Source organism: Haliotis cracherodii, unplaced genomic scaffold, assembly GCF_022045235.1.
Source record: "Haliotis cracherodii isolate W230 unplaced genomic scaffold, xgHalCrac1.p SCAF_6, whole genome shotgun sequence".
NCBI classification, from domain to species: domain Eukaryota; kingdom Metazoa; phylum Mollusca; class Gastropoda; order Lepetellida; family Haliotidae; genus Haliotis; species Haliotis cracherodii.
This window is the reverse complement of record NW_027266319.1, coordinates 48,807,273-48,827,735: the sequence shown is the minus strand read 5'-3', so window position 1 is coordinate 48,827,735 and position 20,463 is coordinate 48,807,273. Positions and strand designations below refer to the sequence as shown.

The 20,463-nt window shown below is 39.3% G+C and overlaps 1 protein-coding gene across 1 annotated transcript in view; it reads right to left on the bottom strand.

The window, feature by feature from the left end:
- LOC139445754 (prickle planar cell polarity protein 3-like) overlaps window positions 1-16,744 on the bottom strand; it is a 132,021-nt gene extending 115,277 nt beyond the window's left edge. The window contains exons 1-2 of the mRNA XM_071226958.1: window positions 16,078-16,744; window positions 15,854-15,945 (exon numbers count right to left, since the gene is read on the bottom strand). Coding sequence (XP_071083059.1) covers window positions 15,854-15,945; window positions 16,078-16,188 — 203 coding nt within the window. The 5' untranslated portion in view covers window positions 16,189-16,744. The remainder of the gene's footprint in view (window positions 1-15,853; window positions 15,946-16,077) is intronic.
- Window positions 16,745-20,463: the final 3,719 nt, after the last annotated feature.

The window sequence follows — 20,463 nt, the reverse complement described above, 5'->3', positions numbered from 1 at the left end:
TCCCAAATACTTCATGAGGTTTGGGGTTGAACGTCGCGACCAAGATTATTGCACTTATATAGCGATGTGCATGTACGTGTGTGGTGTGGTGTGGTGTGGTGTGGAGTGGTGTGGTGTGGTGTGTGTGTGTTAGTGGTATTTTTTTGGACGTGGAGTAATGCTGATTTTATAGTGCTAGCTCACTGAGATACCATGCCGCAGTTTAACATGAATACCCCACTCAGACATAGTACACCGACTCTGAGCTGACAAGTCCTTGTTTTAGCCCCTAAATGCCGAGTGCCTGGCAGGGTAACAACAAGTACCATCTCTTAACGTCTTTTGGTCTGATGCGGACCTTCCGCTCTCCGGATGGATGCTCTACCTCTAGACCATTGAGGTGCATTCATTATGTAGCTGACTACAATTGCAAACATGGTTTCCTCCCTTCTGAAAAACAAATTCTTTTTAACATTTTACTTAATGAGAATGTTTGTAAATTTTATTTTAGTGAAACATTTTTACAAAACATATTTTCCTTCTAATATCTTTTTGTAAAGGCATAGATATCACAGCTTTCATTAACACACTCGTGGAATGAAGTGCCATTAACAAACACCTTATCAATACCGCTAGCGTTACCTTGGTTATAGGCTATAATCCCTCTTAATCCTACATACAATAATCTCACACACACTTTAATCCGTGTTAATCTCTAATGGTGATGGGTGGCAGGATCTGAAGCTGTAATCTGTGATTCAGTCCCGGCATATCCAAGTTCTTACAGTCGGGCTGGGTACACACGATGTTGAAACTGGAGACAGCGGTGTACACCATGCAGCTCTGCTACACATAACGCATTACGCTCCATCCTTTCATTAAAGCAGCTACTGGTTGCGCTGAGCATAATGATAAGTTGTTGGGGAAGTGGTATGAGAAAATGATTAACAAACATGAATGCCATGTGAAAACCTTTAACAATATTCAGAATTTAAAAACTCACCAGCAGTTTTTAATGAAACACAGCAATTATGGATCAGGGGGTCAGTGTGACATTTGTGGGTAAAAATTCCGAGATGCGTGTTCTGATATAGTCATGAACCTTATTCCGAGCTGAACATTTAACCGTTGAGTTAAACAAAAAGATGGCATGTGATGAAAACTCATCTGGAACCGCAAACAGCCCCAAGATAAAACTATATATTTTAAATATGAAAGGACAAATGCTCAATTTTCACAAAAAGTTACCTCCAGCGATGAGATGTTTAGACTTATTAGACTTGCCATATTTTCGAACATTTTAGACTAACATTTAATCTCTGAAATAAAATTATTTTCATTTTTTGGTTCCATTATCATTTAATAAATAAAAGAAAGGTGCCTTGAGATTCTCTTCAGAAAGTGAAGAAATCTAGACTTGCCAAAGCAGTGTAGACTTGCTTGTGAGTATTCACAGTGTCAACAAAGGATCAATATGACAATCATAGCACTAAGGTCTCATTGTGGAACTAATGCAGCTAAATAAAAAACAACAACATTTGTGACATGTAGTTTCCCATTTCGTCCATTCAGTGGTCCCGATTTCGGACATGTAGTTTCCCATTTTGTCCATTCAGTGGTCCCGATGTTGGGTATGTACTGTTTCTCATTTCGTCGGGTCAGTGGTCCCGATGTCGGGTATGTACTGTTTCTCATTTCGTCCAGTCAGTGGTCCTCATTTTGGCATATTTTGAAATGTTAATGACTCCTGATTGAACCAATTGTATTTTTTAGTTATTCTGTTCGGTTCTCCATATATTACCAAGAAGACTACATGATGAATATTTTTCTCATATGGGTCCCATTGTTTGAAAAGAATCTTGATTTATATGTGTCACACAAAATACTGGTTCACAACGTTTTTGCTTGGTTCACATAACTGACAATCATACACTTGTGTTAGAAATCAAAAACCTAATCGTAAAACAGTTTAGGTGATTTATGAGCGGTGCATATGACTGCCAAATTTTGTAAAACACACAGATTCCCATACTAATGAGAAGCCATGCTGCCCCCACTGTTTCCTCTGTACAGCTGTACACGTTTTACAGTCAACTTCCCCTGCACCGAGCTCCACTCCGAATAGCATACAGCAGTTGTTGCATCAACAGCTGACATGCAGAAGCAGTGTGGGATAACTAGGAATAAGGGAGGAAGGGGGGTAGGGGGAGGGCTCATGGGTAGGGGTACCCAGGAAGGGGATTCCGTGTATGGGGTCAACTTGACAGATGTGCAGTAACCTGCTGTATTTCTGTGTAGTTCATAGTAACCTCCAACAAATCTATATCCTTGTGAAACCTGGCTGCCAGGTCTGGTGATAAATAATGGTCTTTACAAGCTGACCTTCAAACTTGGGGCAGCTGTGAGATCCCGCTGGTCAGTGGGGCTTGTGATGGAGAGTACTTTCTTAGCAAATCTGTATCTCAGTTCTTCTACTTCCTCCTCTTCTTCTCTCTCTTCTTCTTCGAGTGAGTGAGTGAGTGAGTGAGTGAGTCCTCTAAATACTTGGCACGGCAAACCAATGGTTAATAACATCCAACAATCCACAACTTGGGGTACGACGACAGTTAGGTCAGACACTGCACCCACCAAATCCCCCTTGTCAGCGTGGTAGGCCTGTGATGAAAGTGTTGGCTTGTAATGCCGAGCATCCAGGTTTGAATTCCCATGTGGGCACAATGTGTAAGACCCATATTTGAGGTCCCCCTGCACTGATATGGCTGGAATATTGCTAAAAATTAGCACTAAACATAACTCACACACTGAGTTTAGTTGGCGTTTACGACAAGCAGTGAGAAGACCACTGGAGTGAAACCCTTCCTAGTGATACCATCCGGAATAACAAAACATGTGACATGTGACTATAATTACACTTTCCTAACAGTAATCATTCAAGAAGCAGGGTTTCCGGAAAAACTTGATCTGGACTAACAGAGTTCCAAAGTAAATCATATGTTGAAAAACAGAGAAAACATACATTTACTTACAGAGACATACAATACATATTGACCATATTACCTGGAGCCCTAGGTCTTCAGCAACCCATATTTGTCATAAAAGGCGACTGTGCTTGTCGTAAGAGGCGACTAACGGGATTGGGTGGTCAGGCTCACTGACTTGGTTGATGCATGTCATCAATCCCAATTGCATGGATTAATGCTCATGATATTAATCACTGGATTGTCTGGTCCAGACTCTATTATTTACAGACCGCCGTCATATAGCTGGAATATTGCTGAGTGCGGCGTTAAACAACAAACCAAACCAAAAAACCTGGAGCCCATAGGAGAATGGTTCGAATCTCCATGTATTTCAAACTTCACACTTGAACTGGCATTTGTATGAACCTTAACACGACTACACATATGCCTTCTCAACTCTCCTTAATTCTCCATCTCTCTAAACTGAAAGTGATAACTAGTGGAAAGTCTCAATATATTTAGTTCAGGATCTTTCACAATCTGATTTATAGACATAAGCAGGCACTTTGAGGAAAGTTACTCTGCAGCTTTCAAGAGATCAACCTAAAAAGTATTGGTTTAATCTTTTGATTCAAAGTAATCCCGGCGTTGAAACAAACCCATGTCATGACTACAATCATGTCCAGTTTCCCCAACAACTATTTACAATCTCTGATCTGTAAGTGTACATAGTCCTTTTCACAATCAACAAAAATATGCACTCAAGGAAATTAAGTTCAGAAATTAGAAACATCATTTGAAGTACATCACAACGAGGTGAGAATTAATTCATCAAGCTGTCCATTGAAAGAAATGAAAGAAACAGAATCACTGACAAAATATGTTCAACAAGACTTTTTGTTTGAAAATTAATCAAGTCATATGATCAATGAAATCAAATTTTCTTTGAACTGTCCTCTTTGTAGAGTAATCACTTGAACCCCAAAACTTGAACCCCACAAAGGCAATTTCCTCTAAAGGTGAATATTCTTGGATGATTTGAAAGGCACTTTAAAGAAACACAATCTAGACTTGCTTTTAATTACAATTCGAATGATAGATCTTTACAGTTGTGATGTTGTAAGCCTTTTATTCTCATTGTCAGGATCAGGGGGTAGAATTTTTGTTCCCTTGATACATCATAGGCTTTTAAACCCACAGTCATCTCCGAAGCATCCTAGTTGGAGGGATGAAACATGGTTAGTTAGTTGGTTACAGTTTGTGTCAGTTTTTATGAGAGATGAGCTGTTGGCGGCTGCTCTTGGTTTGGATTTTAAGATGGCTGCAGTGTGTGTTTGACAGCAGGTGTAACGTGAGCTGTGCGAGGGATGAGGCTGATGAAGCATCTGCTGGGAGGAGACAGGATGGGGGTAAGGTAAGATAAGAGAGTTTCAGGTAAGTTTGAAACATCTACTCACCAGCGTTCATGACCTACTGATGCAGCTTTGGAGGTCACTGTCACTTTTTACATCATCGCAACTTACCAAAGGTTTTTTATACAATAAAATCTGAAGGCAACGAAATGCAAGTATGAGCACATATTATCACCTAAACTGACATTTAGTACCAAAAATAAAGTAATCTTATCTAAAAATATATATGTAAAAAATCAAGAAAAGAAAATCCAAAAGGAGCCTGTTCTCAGAATAAGAGCTGAGGCAATCTAGACTTGCCAAATCCTTCTACACTTGAGTTGGACTCCTTTTTCAATGTTATTCTCTAGTGTCTGTTACCATGACAACCTGCATCAGTTATATCAAACCGCCAAACTTTACATAGTTGTGACATCTTTTAGGAAGCTGATATGTACATACCACCTTTAATCTTCCCTAAAATATTTGCTATTAAAATTGACATGTTTAATAAATAGACAGAATTTAACTGCAGTAAAAAGAAATCTGCTTGTCCAAGGATAAACAGAAGTTTTTTTCCTGCTGAGTTCATGACTTATCCAATTGACATCACAAGTATAATGCTAGAGTTTAAAATGTTAGACATCCAGGACAGATAATCTGCAATTCTTGCACACCTCTCTTGACCTCGAGGTCCCACTTGAGGCAGGTTTCCACTCTCCCAGAACATGAGGTCCCCTGTGTGGCACATCAAGCAGATCAGCAGGTCCTTGTTCGTCCTAAATGTCCTCTCTCATCCTTACTTTCCCAACAGGGAGTAACCTCTGGCCAAACCCACCCTGCAGCCACCATCAATAGCCTAGTGATGGGGGTATCAAGACCCCAACAGGGACATGCTCCTTGTCTGCCATCTTCAGCTTCAGAATATCTCAGCATTCTTGACAAGAAGGAGCGCCCTTTATCAAAAGTTTTCATCAAGCCAGGAATCCACAAGACGGTTTTAACTGACAGGAATCCTGCCTATTTGACATATTACGTACATATGACTTCTATTTATCAGCATTTTATGATAAAATGATAGAAGGGTCCTTATATTCTTTGAAACTAAATTATGAATCTTCATAAAGTGAAAAGTGAAGTAAATGAAGTAAGTTTTCATTTGTTTGCGAATTTTCATAACCTTTGTTCCTAAGACGCAAGAAATATAACTGTACTTGTCCCCTTTGAAATCTAGGGTGTGTGTTGGATGGGTTAGGATGGGTTAGGATGGGTACGTGGTTTGGCTTGGGATGAACAAATGTACCACAATAAAGCCTAAGACTTTCATCAAACTGCTTCCTCAAGACTAAAATTCTGTTCACTTTTCACGAGCTTATGGTACATTCAGGCTTTTGATGCGCCCTTTAGCAGTTGAAAATGATCAACTCAGGAGCAGGATAATATGCAGACTGCGACAAATCCATACTTCTTACACTTTAAAGCCTCATCCCAATTTTTTCATCCTTCAAGTTTGCCCCCTTTTTCACCTCTTTTTCCAGGATGTATCATAGCAACATATCTCCATGTCTTAGAAGATGAACTACCATAAGCTGTCTCCCATCTTTGTGATTACATCCTCCCTCTCAGTGATTAAATAGTAGTAGGTTAATTACGTCTTTTGAAGTAAGTAGCATTGTCAATTATTACCCCCATCCTGGGATCGTTACTAAATTCACTGCCAATTGAATCAAACTGCTGGGGTGTTTATGAAGATAGCTACCAATATCACCAAAGTCATCAACACGATTCACAGACAGTGAAAAGCTGCTCTCGAAGGCATAGATGTATCGCAGTGATAAAATACAGCAGTTTCTTCACAAGAAGTGATTCATGAAAATCAATCATGAAGGATCGGTCTTAGAATGGCCATTCGACTTCTGATGTCGGAATCAACTCATGCATTTCTAGTAATCAGATTTTCCTTCCTACATCTTTTATTACATTTGGTGATCATGCATTTAAAGTTTCAAAGATGTCATTTTCGGGCAGAAGATTTGTTCTGCATATTGGAACCACATCAGTCACTGAGAGGGGTTACAGCTGAAATCTTATCTGTTATAAATCTTAAAATAATGCAACAAAGTTTTGTAACATCAACACAATTATAGCATTTGTTACCAGCTGGGCTTTTAACACAAGGGACGTCTTGGGATATGCTTGTGGGAAAATAGAATACAACAAAGGATGATGCAATAAAGCTTGAAGACAGATTACCAGAAGCTGCACTACCCTGATCAGCAGGGTTTTAAAAAGGTTACTGTTATACAGAGGTTCGACAATACAGAGGTGAAACAGAATAATGTTATGGTTGGTTATAGACACATGATTGAATTTGACAGTCATGGATACAAATTGTTGGAATGCAAAGGTTTGTTGCAATAGCCAGGTTGAACAATAAGTCAAAACAAAATCTAAATTGACTGAATTAAAAAGTTTGGTTGGCATGTAAAGTTTTAAATGAAAATTAAAGCAGCAAGTATTATGTTACAAAGTTTTGTTTGTTGTTTAACGCCACCCTCAGCAGTATTCCACCTATATGATGGGATCAGTATATAATCAAGTCTGGACCAGACAATCCACTGATTGACATCATGAGCATCGATTCACGCAATTGGGATCGATGACATGCATCAACCAAGTCACTTAGCCTGACCACCCGATCCCGTTAGTCGCCTCTTACAACAAGCACTTTTTGCTTGCTGGTCACTTTTTACGACAAGCATGAATATTCACAGGTCGTTCCAAAGTTACTGGATTATTAAGGGATTGGAAACTTACTATAATACAACCTATGTTCTATATATACACACAGGTTGTGTGGCATGTATGCCATAAGTAGTGTTATAATGAGGTGCTCAGATGGAGTGTTACAGAGGGGCAGCACCTGCCTGCATACCAACCAGCCCTGCACCACCAGTAAGGTCAGAATGTGGTCAGTATGCTGACCAAAGGAATGGCCTTGCGACAGATTGCAATATAGGCAATCAATTCTAAACTCAGCTGTTATATCTCAATTACAATAGGAAAGTTTCAGTGTATAGTTCTTGGTCTCTGCACCTCTGGCTTCTGTGACTATGTACGAACATTACTTGGCAAAATATTATAAAAGCAGCACTCCCAAATCCTTATCTTTTGCTCATAATCGTTCATCTATGATAAATGTCTCATTTGATACTTCTTAACACTTTAGAACAAGAAAGAAGAACAGAAATTGAAACTCATAAAAAAAATCTTCTCATTGCCACACAAAGAATGTACTGATTAAACCCATAGGGTCCAAAATCGTTTGAAATGTTGATTAACGCTGCATATTTTACAAATTATTCCGAAGTTCCCCTTAAAGTTTCAAAAGTCACAAACTTTTGGAAAAAACTAAACATCCATTTACAAGGCGTTAATTGCCTTAGAGACCTGGGACTTTGAGCCCCCTAATCTCTTCCTCAGCGTTGAATTAATTCCCTTGCAAATGTATTTGATTGATTGAAGGGAATGAAACTAAAAGCGACAAATCCACAAGGAATATGGCTTGGGATGAAAACATACTGATGAATAAAATACAAGTAATTAAAAAATATTGATCAAAAATCTTTTCACTTGTATTACACAAATTTAAGGATTTCTATTTTTCACACCTCCATGGGAATAGCACCTAGGCCTTTAATTGGGTGAAACTAACCAGTAATTAATTTATCTTATTTAGACGTTTCTGGAGTACTCAAGTGTGTAATTTGTCTCTGCTTGAAAAACTATTCTAAATATTGTAGGCAGTCTAAGATCCTAAGAAATGTCTTCAACCAATACTATACATGTTTGTTACCTACATTTTTCTCACAAGTTTGGCAGTCATTTATGAATAAATCATTTTAAATAACTCAGACAAAACAGAAATTACTCGGATGTTAACAAGAAAAAAACATTCCTGATCTTACATGTTTTTATTTGTCGATAATACACTTTGTAATCAAATGAGATATTCAATCCTTCCATGGTGATAAACTTTTATTTGATTAGTCCTTAAAAAAACAAAAATTGTTTTTCGACAAATAATTGCAATTTAAACTATCTCATATTTCTCCATCATTATTGAAGTAATCAATATCATAATGACTCAGTTTAAGTCATCACAGATGGATGAAGTTGACAACTTCTGAAAAAAATGATCAAACATTACTGAGTTTCAATTATTTCACCATTTCTTTTCCCAATTCACATCCCTTGAGATAGTTTTAATGATAGTTTTCTTGTATAAACGCCTCACTGTCTCCTAAAACTGGTATTCTTTACACTTTATCTATATAAAAAATATAACATTTGAGCTGTTAAGTGGAAATATTATCTTCAAAAGTGGGAAGCAAATTTCAAAACAAATGTGATCATATCACATCTCTTTTTTTTAAATTATTAATTCCTGATGCCTAAAACAGATTAGGGATACATGTATTAAGCATGACAACATGGAACAGGCATTGTGATAAATATGTCTAACTGCATTACGGATAAGCTGCATATGAATTCCAAATGACATGTATGTAAAAAACCGATATGAATGTTCTCAGTCTCCTGTTTGCTTTCTTGGCTAAATTTACTTATCAGATAGGCTGCACACACAGTGAAAATATTTACATTTTCAAGAAAATTTAACACAGATATCACAAAGATATGTTTTCCTGAAAACTTATGCCAAAAGATAAACTGATTTAAACATATCTTTACCATTTACCTACTGGAAGTAGATATATATTCCTTTAAAAACCTTTATCTGACAAGTGCAAGTACCTTCAGTATTAATGGCACAGATATTAATCTTCAGAAGAACTATTTTATAGCATATCATCATACTTTGTTTATCTAGTTTGGAGGAAAATAGTATGATGATACTTAATAAAGATATCTTTCAATTTACATGACTGAAGTCTGACAAAATAATCGTTTCGTAAAGGTCTCTATCTGGTGCAAACTCAAAGGTTTGTTTAAGTTTACGGTTCAAGATTCAAAAAATGAAAAGCAACTAAAGTGAACACTCCCATTTGCCTTGCTTCTCAAAGCGATCTGATGTCACTCCCATACTTTCACACTAGATTTAAAATAATAGAGGCAATGTACATAGTCTTGAGAAATGATGCCCAGGTTACTAAAATATGGAATAACACAATGTTACTACTTCTGAAGAAAGGAACAAAAAAAACTCCATTCAAATATTTTGTAAAAACAATAAAATTAATTAAAAACATTCTGATCCTTTTAAAAAAACAATATAATGAAAGTGAGATGTTGCCATTCATACAGTTGTATTCATTTAAGAACTGACTTTCACTTTGTGTGAGTTCATTGGAGTATAAACCTTCACAGAGTGAGGGCCAAACTGTATGAAGGTTGGAACATACAATGTTATTGTCATTCCTACATGTTAATGTCGTTCACTGTAATTCCAGTAATGAAAAACCTGTTCTTCTGGAAAGAAATGGAGCACAATATCCCTGAGGAAGGATAGAGAAAATTGCAATACTTATATTGTCATTTAAGATCCATCATATTGTGAAACCAGCAGAAATTATCTCACTCTTAACAGATTTATCAAACTGTAAAAGTGGGCCACACATTCCACAAAACCTAAATCATCCCAAATTTGACTCAATCGTCCATAAATGTTCCAGATAATAATTTGAAGTGTTTTTTCTCCGGCTGAGAAGACGGGCCCTTCATGTGAGGGTTTGCAGACATAGGAAAAATGTCGCAGAGTATACGTCAGTGCACTGAAGCAACAGAGATAAGATAAATAGCCACCCTTTCCAGACCAACAGTGTATCATTGGGACAGAAAATAAACCCTCAAGCCTCATTCTGGTGATAAAAATTAAAACATTGCGAATCTGAGAGTGCCCATGGACAGGTGGAGGAAGGGAATTGTGGGTAAAAAGGAACTGGATAAGGGAATGCTGGGAAAAAGTAACAGGAAATGAGATAATGGGTGGAATAAAATCTGTCTAGAAGAATTACAGGTAACTTGAGGAAGTCTTAACTATACCAGGTGCTCAATGAAACATGATTAATCGACAAGACTGTTCATATGACCCATGGCAGCTTCTTGCAGCTATTTCAATTTCATTTCTGCACCAGTTGCAATTATGAAACACTTAAAAGGATGAGGGATATTTGGTTAAGACGACACATCTGGGGGTTGCATTTACCTGAATTCTTCATATTACTAGCTACTTAGAGTAAGACCGCCTCTGTGGCCTAGTGGTAGAGCATCGGCCTGGAGAACGGAAGATGTTAAGAGATGGTATTTGTTGTTACCTCGCCTGGCACTCGGCATTAAGGGGCTAAAACAAGGACTGGTCGGCTCGTAGTCAGTATACCGTGTCTCAGTGGGGTATTCATGTTAAACTGTGGCTTAGTATCTCAGTCGGCTTGCCTTATAAAATCAGCATTGCTCCGGCCACATGCAATGCACGCACATCGCAATGTACCGTATTCGACGTAATAAGCGCCCAGGGCGCTCTCAAAATTAGAAATAGGGAGCTCTTATTAGGATATTATTTTGAGTTGAAAGATCGTAAATTTCGTGGTTTATGCTGACAGCCTGAAATGTTTATATACGACAGATATATTTTTCCAGGATTTAATTGCCCATAATTAAGGGTGCATATGACATACGAGTGCGTATTATACACAAATAAATAAGTCTTGTGTACATTAATCAATTGGAAGGGATGCTAACTGAGATTGTTCATTAACCAATATATTAGCAAATATCGCCGTGGGCGCTTATTAGAGCAGGGCGCTTATTACGTCGAATACGGTAAGTGCAATAATCTTGGACATGACATTAAACCCCATTTCACCTCCCTCAGTGGGAATCTTCTGAGCTAACTGATCTTCCAAAAAGATGGCATGTGAAGCCCATTTCTGGTGTCCCCCACCGTGATATTGCTGGAATATTGCTAAAAGTGGCATAAAACCATACTCACTCACTGACTCACACCAAAAAGATGGCAGAAACTTAATTGAACCCAGTGATTTCCTTTAGTGGCTTCACAGTCATTTTTAAAAAAACGCTCGAGTTGTATTAACAAACTTTTAGATACAGAGCATTTCTACATGGATGAGGAAAAACACTGAACATGGACAAAAAAAAGACTACTTGAATCACAGAGTTAGTGAGTTGGTTTTTACAATATTCAAACCATATCATGCCATGAGATGCGGGAAAACATTCACAGGGATAAACAATTATAAATGATCCTACTTATAAAGCACACAGTATAACTTGCAAATGTACTCAGAAACCTGTAGTTTGACCAGGGATTCTGCTTGGAAGAACAGTATTGTACAGTGTTTACCTATCTGTTGATGCTGCTGATTGTGGAGTATGTTTCAGGTATGTGCCAGACTGTATGGAGCTAGCAATCAGGTCTATTCGGGTCATGTGCAAAGCATCGTCAAGAAAACAGACCCTTGTTGATGGTAGAGAGATGCTTCGATTCACGGGCTACTGAGGGCCTTGTTGATGTTTGATGTACCATACCTTTCCCATAGTTAAACCTAGACGCCAAAACATGGCTGGTACAGATAAGAAATGTTAACGAGTGTCATAAAGCCATACAGGTTAACACAGGTAAAATGTAGTAGGTCAGTTCTGTATGTACTCTAATCCTCTGATTGCCTCAGGTAAGTCTCTCACACCTGCCATACCCCTTACCAGGCCACACAATCAGGTGATAACAGCCACTCACCCTACTATGTATCAGCCCTACCCCAGGGGAATATAGCATACCCCTTAAGTAGCTTGTTGTTTTGCTTATCTGTGAAGGCGTGAATGACAACAAATCTAGATAAAGTTATTGATTTAACTAGTAAAAGGGTTAACTGAATTTTCGGTTAATATTGAAGTTATAATTTAAGTTTCATGTATATAAATAGCAGGATTCAAAATAGGTATATTTGGCTGTAATATTTACATTTTGTATGTTAATTAATTACAGTTTAGTGAGACAGTATCAATTAGTGCATCTAATCTGTATTCGTAATTGGCACTTATTACTCTCATTAATATTCATTAATTACAAGAAGCACACAAAACCACAATCTCTCTTCTTCACCTAAAGTAAAACGATGATTAAACGAGAATGAATATCGCCTGATGTTCTAAGACAAATTGACCTAATCACGTACAGAGCATGCAATGAATAAAATGGACAGGACCAGCTACGTCCAGAGCTATTGAGGAGTGGTCAATAGCTGAGGTTTACTGCCCCTCTGTTGTAAATGACACATGTATCAGACATCGACAGTTCTGACAAGCCAAACTAGCAATCAAACAGTGCCTGTTGCTGGATCTGCAACGCCACATGCACCGATTCCCAGAGAAGCAATGAATGATTGATGGAATCTCTAGCATGGAAATGAATAATGAAGAAATCACAAGATTTTCCACAGTAAATGCCATGTTTGGACAGTTTGACAGTGTGTGATAGATGTAACCTTTCTTATATTTAACTTGGCTGTCTACAGATTAGATTAACAATGCATGTAAATTTAATGACAAAAACTGCCTTGTCAGCAAATTTCCATTGTCTAGTGTCAGAATGATTGAAAATACATTGTGGTGTTAACTATTGAAGTCGTTGGCAGTGTTAGAGGTATTAAAATATTAATAATATATGTGTCTTTGAAGACAATTTGAATATTTGTTACTTCTTATACAACTGAGTCACATCACCTTTCAGATTTAGATAAAATAATATCAAAAACAATTTCACAGGTATTTCTGTGACATGTTATTACCTGTGTGAAAGAGATATTGGAAAAATAAAACTTCATGGCGACACCTAGTCTGTCTCACAGTCCTTGGTCCATATTATTTCCAATTCCGCTCAACCCTTACTATAATGCAAAAGCCGTTAATGAAGCAAGTCTAGGTTTTCTTCAGGTTCCCATCTCACTGGGGCTCCTTTAATTTAAATGAGTTATTTGTTTCTATCAAAATTATACATTTTCAGAGACGAAGCGTTAGTCTAGGCGACACCCATCCTACATACATTGAGGAGATGTAAGCCCTGCTCACAATACAATTCTTGCCTGCCATTAGCCATACATCTGTCAGCGCAAGATGTTCACTGGTCTGGGCTCTCAGCTGCCTCCGAGTGGGGCTAGATAGAGATGGGGGCTAGATATGAGAGAGGCCTGTAGGTGGAGGAGTGGAGTCATAATTATCACAGAAACAAAGAGACAATGGTAGAAAAATGAACTATCTCAGCCAGTCGCTGTCTCCAAATAGCTCTGGACTAACCATAGACGATGATGTTTCTGTCGCAATGTTTATATTTCATGATGTCTCCCAATGTAGAGTATGTTGATCCAGGTTAACATCAAAGCTCTTCAATTGTAAATCTTGATAACTTTGGAAACAACAAATACAACATAGGATTTGGAGCCGACTGAGGGATATTTGAACGTGAACTCGTACAGACTGGACAATACTGGGAAGAATGTCTCAGAGTAGGAATTTGCCTTTACAAGTCATAACTGAAAGCAAGTCTGCTCCTCTCAAACTCTCTTCGTATGTTTCACAGTGGAATGAAAAAATGTCAGATACTAGCGGCGTGTCGGCAGGGTGATGCCCCGACACATCTGCCAATACAACCAGACTAGACCGTTCACTTCCGTAAATAAGATCTCCAGTGACTTTCCAACCTTTTTACGTGAACCACGAGATTGCAGAAGTTACGGCCGTGACGCCGACGAGCGCAAACTTAGTTTAACCTATAACGATGCATATCGATTGCCGTCCCATAGAGCCCACGTACACATTGAGTAAATATGAATTGTGAATATTGGCTTTGCAGGGTAACAGGAGCCTAATCATTGAACAAATTGAAAATTGCTCCGTGAGAATTGTTGAAAAGGCTAACTTTGTATTTTCGCCCGTGGGGTTTCTTGGTTTCGGAAATACGGCACCGGTAGTAATCGTATATCTCACAACCGTCTGTTAATTCACTTAAACATGACAACGTGTCATTACTGTGCTTGGTCCTCGAATCTAACAGAAATCTCTCAGAAACTAACAGAAATCTCTCAGAAACTAACAGTTCTCAAGTGGCAGGAAATGCGAGGTGCAAGAAACGTAACGCTGCAGAAAGTTCATTGTTAAACATTCATACACTCGCGCGTAGGACTTCTTGAACGCGTATTTACTTATCTTGGCAATGTTCCAATGTCAACTTTAATGACAAGGCAAACACTTCTTGGAAATATGGCGGTAGAAACGAACAAACGTACACAAATCAAATAAACAGTAAGAAAGGTTCGTGGTGTATCGCGAGCTGCCAACATCGATGCCACAATGCTAAAATTGCGATACACCTCTCCGTAAGCGTAACTTACAGTATAAACTTCCGTTAAAATATAAAGCCATTTCAAACAAACACACCGACAAACAGCCTCAGCACTTCAAGATCAATATCTCCTGTGAATGTGAAATTATTGTGTCACTTTTCAAACCCAATACTTTAACCTATGGGTTAACTAAATCCCCTCTATGTTGATAACGGGACCGTGATTACATAACAATCACAATCGCAGTGGTAAGAAAATAACGCACACATTGATGTTAACTTAGATTGCCAGAGAGTGTTTCAAGGTGATGGTGCTTGAGTGACAACAAAATTGTCTAAGTCTTGCGTAACCATCTTCAAGAAATTAATTATATTGACGCTGAAATTGCCGGTGTGAAGGCGAGGAGAAAATCACTATGAATTATGTTCCTCTGTGAGCGCTGGAAACGCCAGGGGTCATTCGTCTTCTAATGGTCAGCTACAGGTTGTTACTGTCTAAACCCGACCCCCGGGGCTGTTCTCCCACCCCTAGATGTGAAGTAACAATTGGCCATTCGTACACAAATCATAGGTGTTGTAATATACTCTGACGCTGTTCCGGGTCATGTGACAAATATAGGTCACGTCATATAAAAACTGAAAATGGAGGTTTCGTGTCTAATAGCAATTATGCGGAAAAAAGAGTAAACAAAAGAACACGAATGTAATGAGACATGCACATAGTGACTGAACTGAATCAATTAGCTGACTCAACAGGTAAGCACCAAGGCCAATGACAAGAAAGGCAAGTCACGTGACAAAAACACAACTGAAGGTAGTGTGTACGGTTGACCCCAGTTTCACCTGCCCTATACGGGATGCCATCACATGTTTTAGTAATCAGTGCCATGATAATCGGATAACAAGAACTGCCACAGAAAAATGAACGCTAACTTTTACAACTTACGAAAGCTGAGACGTTTAGAGCCTTAAAAATGCATTTAAATCCCCCACCTCCCCCCTCCCCCCAAAAATACCTTTCAACGAGTATTGGCACATTTTCCTGGAAGCGATGGTTATTTTGATGTCGGCACAAGTCGTGGCGTGTGTTATTGAATAGACGTTGACAATTATAATTATGAAAGTATTTCTTTAACATGCAACCTTACCTCCAATAATGCAGAGCGAAGCCGGGACACTTATCAGCACAGTTAGAACATTGTTTACCAGGTTCCACGCCGCTGATTCCTAGACGGGGCCTCTGAAATAAACACAAACAACCATGGTAGAAGTTCACATTAAAGTTTTGGCCCACGAGCGCAGGCAACAGGTCACAATGGTTCCGGGCACGCAACATGGGAAATACCCTTAAAAAAACACAGCGTTGACTTACCAGAGAGGGTGACGGTTCCTCCCCTCCAACAGCCCCACCCACGGGGCTAGGGGGGAGACCGGACCGTCCCGGGGGGCTAGGGGGTTGAGTGTCTGCCCCACAAGTCGCCATGATGAAGTAACTTTAGACAGAACTTGATAATTTAAGTTATAATCCACAGTGAAAATCACGAGCAATGCAGACACACTGCTGACATATCCATGAATGAACAAACTTGTTCAACTTGACAAACTTTCCCGAATTCGTATCCACGTGCTAAGATGGCTTATTCTCAAAACACACAGAAATCGACAAACTTGTGGTCCGCACTCGTAGCATATAATCCACAGAGAAACAAGAAAAAGCTTCAAGAAGTTCTTATCCCCTCTTCTTGTACAGCCAGGTGATATGGTGTACTATGCCGGTACGAAATCAAACTATTAGCCCCGCCCCCGAGACTAGACGCTTGTGACGTCACAAGATTGACAGGTGCGATCGATGCGTGAATGAAATGTACACCGCTGAAAGGGCCCGCGAGACGCCACAAGTGAGCGGAAATTGAGAGAAATTTAATTCCGACGTTATACGGTATTATGCAACGTCATGACGACACGGCGGTCTATGCTGGACTGGGAGGATCCTTGACGCCTCTGAATACACGGCCAGTTGCACAGGCGATCAAGCGTTGTGTTCCAAGCTTCGACTGGCGGCGGGCCTCGTTGACGAGCGCAGAAAGTTTCATTTCGTTGGGTGATGGACAGTTGCCGCTTGCACACAGCCCTCGACCCACGTGTAAGCGTCACTCAACTCGGAGTGTACCCTGACTTGACAAATCACTCAAGTCTCCGCTTGCCTAAAAACAGCCCATAACGGCATCGGTACTTCAACAATATTCGCGAAATTGCCTATTTCAAAATAATTTCAAGTCCGCCTTCAAATTACACGGAATCATTATTTGAACGAAGGGAAAGCATCTTAAGATACACTCACCACTTAATCTGTAGACTGAACTATTCTCATGGATATAAAATGAACGTGTTTTGTGCTTATTCACATATAAAAACATAACAATTTGATTTCCCATTGATTTTTTTATTGAATTTAATCAGTTGTAGAATCAAATTATTTAGAAAAGTTCCTAAGTAGGACATTATTTGAAACGATCTGATACACATTAATTTCAAAAACATGTTTTTTGTTAAGCTGATGTCTACTTATAGGTTCATTGTCAGTCAGCCATAACAAAGTACACATTCAAACATAATTCAAGAAGAAATGGACTTCACAATTATTATGTAATTACTAGTTGCTTGCCTTTGGGAGTATTCTGGTACTGCACTAAACTTTCGGAGTACTTTTACGGGTGCTTCGGTGCACTGGTTCTGTCGCACGCAATCTTTGGCTAAAGAGCCGTCTCCTTTGTTCTGTTATCTGCACGGGTTATCATTACTCGATGTTGTGGATTAGCGACGTAATCTGACTTTTCAACACTGCTTATCATATGCCACCATTTAAAAAGGAAGTGTTTAATTACTGTCTTTGTCAGGGGAGCATTATCTTTCAGAGTAAATACACGTGGAACATGTATTGTGTTTTTTAACCGTTGAAATTCAGAACGACAACGATGCATGTATCCTGATCATCGATGCAGGATTCTGAAAAGACGATTATATCGGTTTTGATTTTACTTGCAGAACACTGCTGAAAATATTTCAACAGGAAGTACCCAAGAATAAAATGTTTGTTTGTGGAAGTCTTCCTGACACTTTTAATAATTTGGAGTGACAGAGTGCCGCTATGAATAGTATTCCAGTTACATCACGGCGTGTTTGTCGAGTGTCTTTGGACAGCCGGAAGCGACGCAGGTCACTACTTCGGTCAAGTCCAAGAGTATGGTGATGTCATAAGGCGTATCAGGTACACGTACACACGAGTGAGTTAGTGAGTGGGGTTTAACGCCGCTTTTAACATTATTCCAGTTATATCACGGCGTGTCAGATTAATGTGGGAGCAAAGCCCGAAGTGATCCAGGTCTTAGACCTTTACCACTTCGGCGAAACCCACGAGCACGGGTATGGTGCTGACAAACCTAGAAACATAATCAGGGCCAACCGGGATTCGAAGTCACACTTAAAGGTATCTTGCGTGCTCAAGGGACACAACTCTGCAAAGCGAATCGCGGCGCCTTAGACGACTGGGCCACCCGTGCTCCCCGAGCCCACGAACAGGATCATAACAACCCAAAAGAATAATACAGTTATTCTGGGTATTCCTGATTATAGAAACTGTTATTGAATTGTAATAATGATTTGTGTTTTTATTGTCATTTTAGTTATAATGTAACGCATTACTGGTATAATTATGAGTATGCTATAATCATACACGTAAGTATAAAAAAACTATTTTTAATCAACTCAAAGTTTGTGTATGAATAGGAAGGAATAATGTACATGATCTATATGCATTAAATAAACAGATCAACCACACCTTAAACAAGCACAGAAAGGACTTAAACTTGTGACATCCATATTTAACTAGACAGTCCCAGTCCCTGTATCATATTATTTCCCCTTCTGCCCAGCCCTTACTGTAACGCAAAAGCAAGTCTAGATTTTCCCCAGGTTCCCATGTCACTGGGGCTCCTTTTCAATTTTAATAGATTTAACTGTCTATCAAAATTAAGTATTTTTAGAGTCTAATATTGAACATTTATTTCTAAACTAGGGAATAGGCACTGTGGGGTGTTATTGTGTTCGTTCAACCCAGGTCCCTATCCAAGCTCTCACAAAAACATCGTAATGATTACGGAATGCAACGACGTGAGGTGTTCAATTCTGTTTTTGTTATGATCTGTCGTGCTCGCCTCTTCATTGCACTGGAGTAAGATTCAAAGTCACGACTCTACAATTACGCCCCGGGGCATAGTTCAAACACAACTTGGGTAGACGTCACTCTCAGGAAATGCAAGTTTCAGGTGCTCATTTCACTTTGTGTCCGAAGTAAAGAGTTTCTCAACATTCAAGGAAATTGAATGAATTTAATTTCAACTAATGTTCATGCACTGGAATTTCCGTGTTTATTTTGGGATTTAAACGTTTGGAATGAATTGGTCTCCTCGTAAGAGAACTACAAACGAGAACGCCAAATTTCCTCCTCTTAAGCTGGTTGTTTGCCCTCTCGTGTTTTGCATACGAAGGGTATGAAGCTCGAAGGGCTTTTAAGAAAGATAAAAAACATATGCACTATTTAGCCTGCATGGATAAAAAATGAATGTCATCTCTCCTTGCAAATGTCAGCCATGTTGCGACAAACAGATTCCCGTTCATTGAGAGTTATCCTGAGCAAATGTCACTACAGCAGGCGAGCCGCCTCACCATTTAACATGGCGCAATTCCACATGCACACCACACTAGGTGGCATATAAAACACGGTATTTGATCAGATATTGAATGTTTCAGAGAGCAGATGACGCGACTAAAGGATGGGACAGGGGGGATAATTCGGTTTACATAAATGTTAGCAGTTTTTGGCGTGCCAAAGATCATTGTGTTTTCCCCAATAACGGCGCTCACACAAGTGCTTGTGGTGGTTCTGGCGGTTTATATTGTTGTGTGTAGGTGAGCAATGGAACCCCCTCTCTCGGCTGAAAGTTGATATGTCCTGTAATCACCAAACCAAGAATTGTTCACCCTCAGTGGCCACTTAGACCATCCGATCCCTATTTTAGCCAAGTTTGGCACCGACTGCTTGCCTTTCTTTCTTTGTTGTTTTACGCCCCACTCAGCAATATTCCAGCGATATGTCAGTGGTCTGAAATTAATCGAGTCTGGACCAGACAACCCACCGATCAATCGCAAGAGCATCGATCCACGCAATTGGGATACCATGACATGCTTCAACCAAGTGAGCGAGTCGGACCACCCGATCCCGTTAGTCGCCTCTTACGACAAGCATAATTGTCCCTTACGACACGCATGGGTTGCTAAAGACCTATTCTAACCTAGATCTTCATGGCCGTGTGCGTTTAACCACAACAGTGTAGACATGTAGTACTTCCTTAAGCCATCATTATAACTCAAAATATACGACCAAATGACAAGATATAAACCTATTTCATACAGTGAAACAAACTCTCTACCACGCGCCTAAGAGCCTATGACATTAGTGCTGCAACTACAGTTTTTACGAAACCTCAGTACAGGCTTATGGAGATCTGTAATCATACTGTCTGTTTACGCAGGATATTGGTTTCCGACATATTTCTTTTAATAACTGTTAAGTCAAGATACTCAGCACGTGAGAGAATAGGCTTCCGTGATATGGCCGCCATTGGATATCTGATTGCCTGATAGTTATCGCACTATCACAGGGGTCGTCTCAAAACTAATTATGTAATATACTGGATTC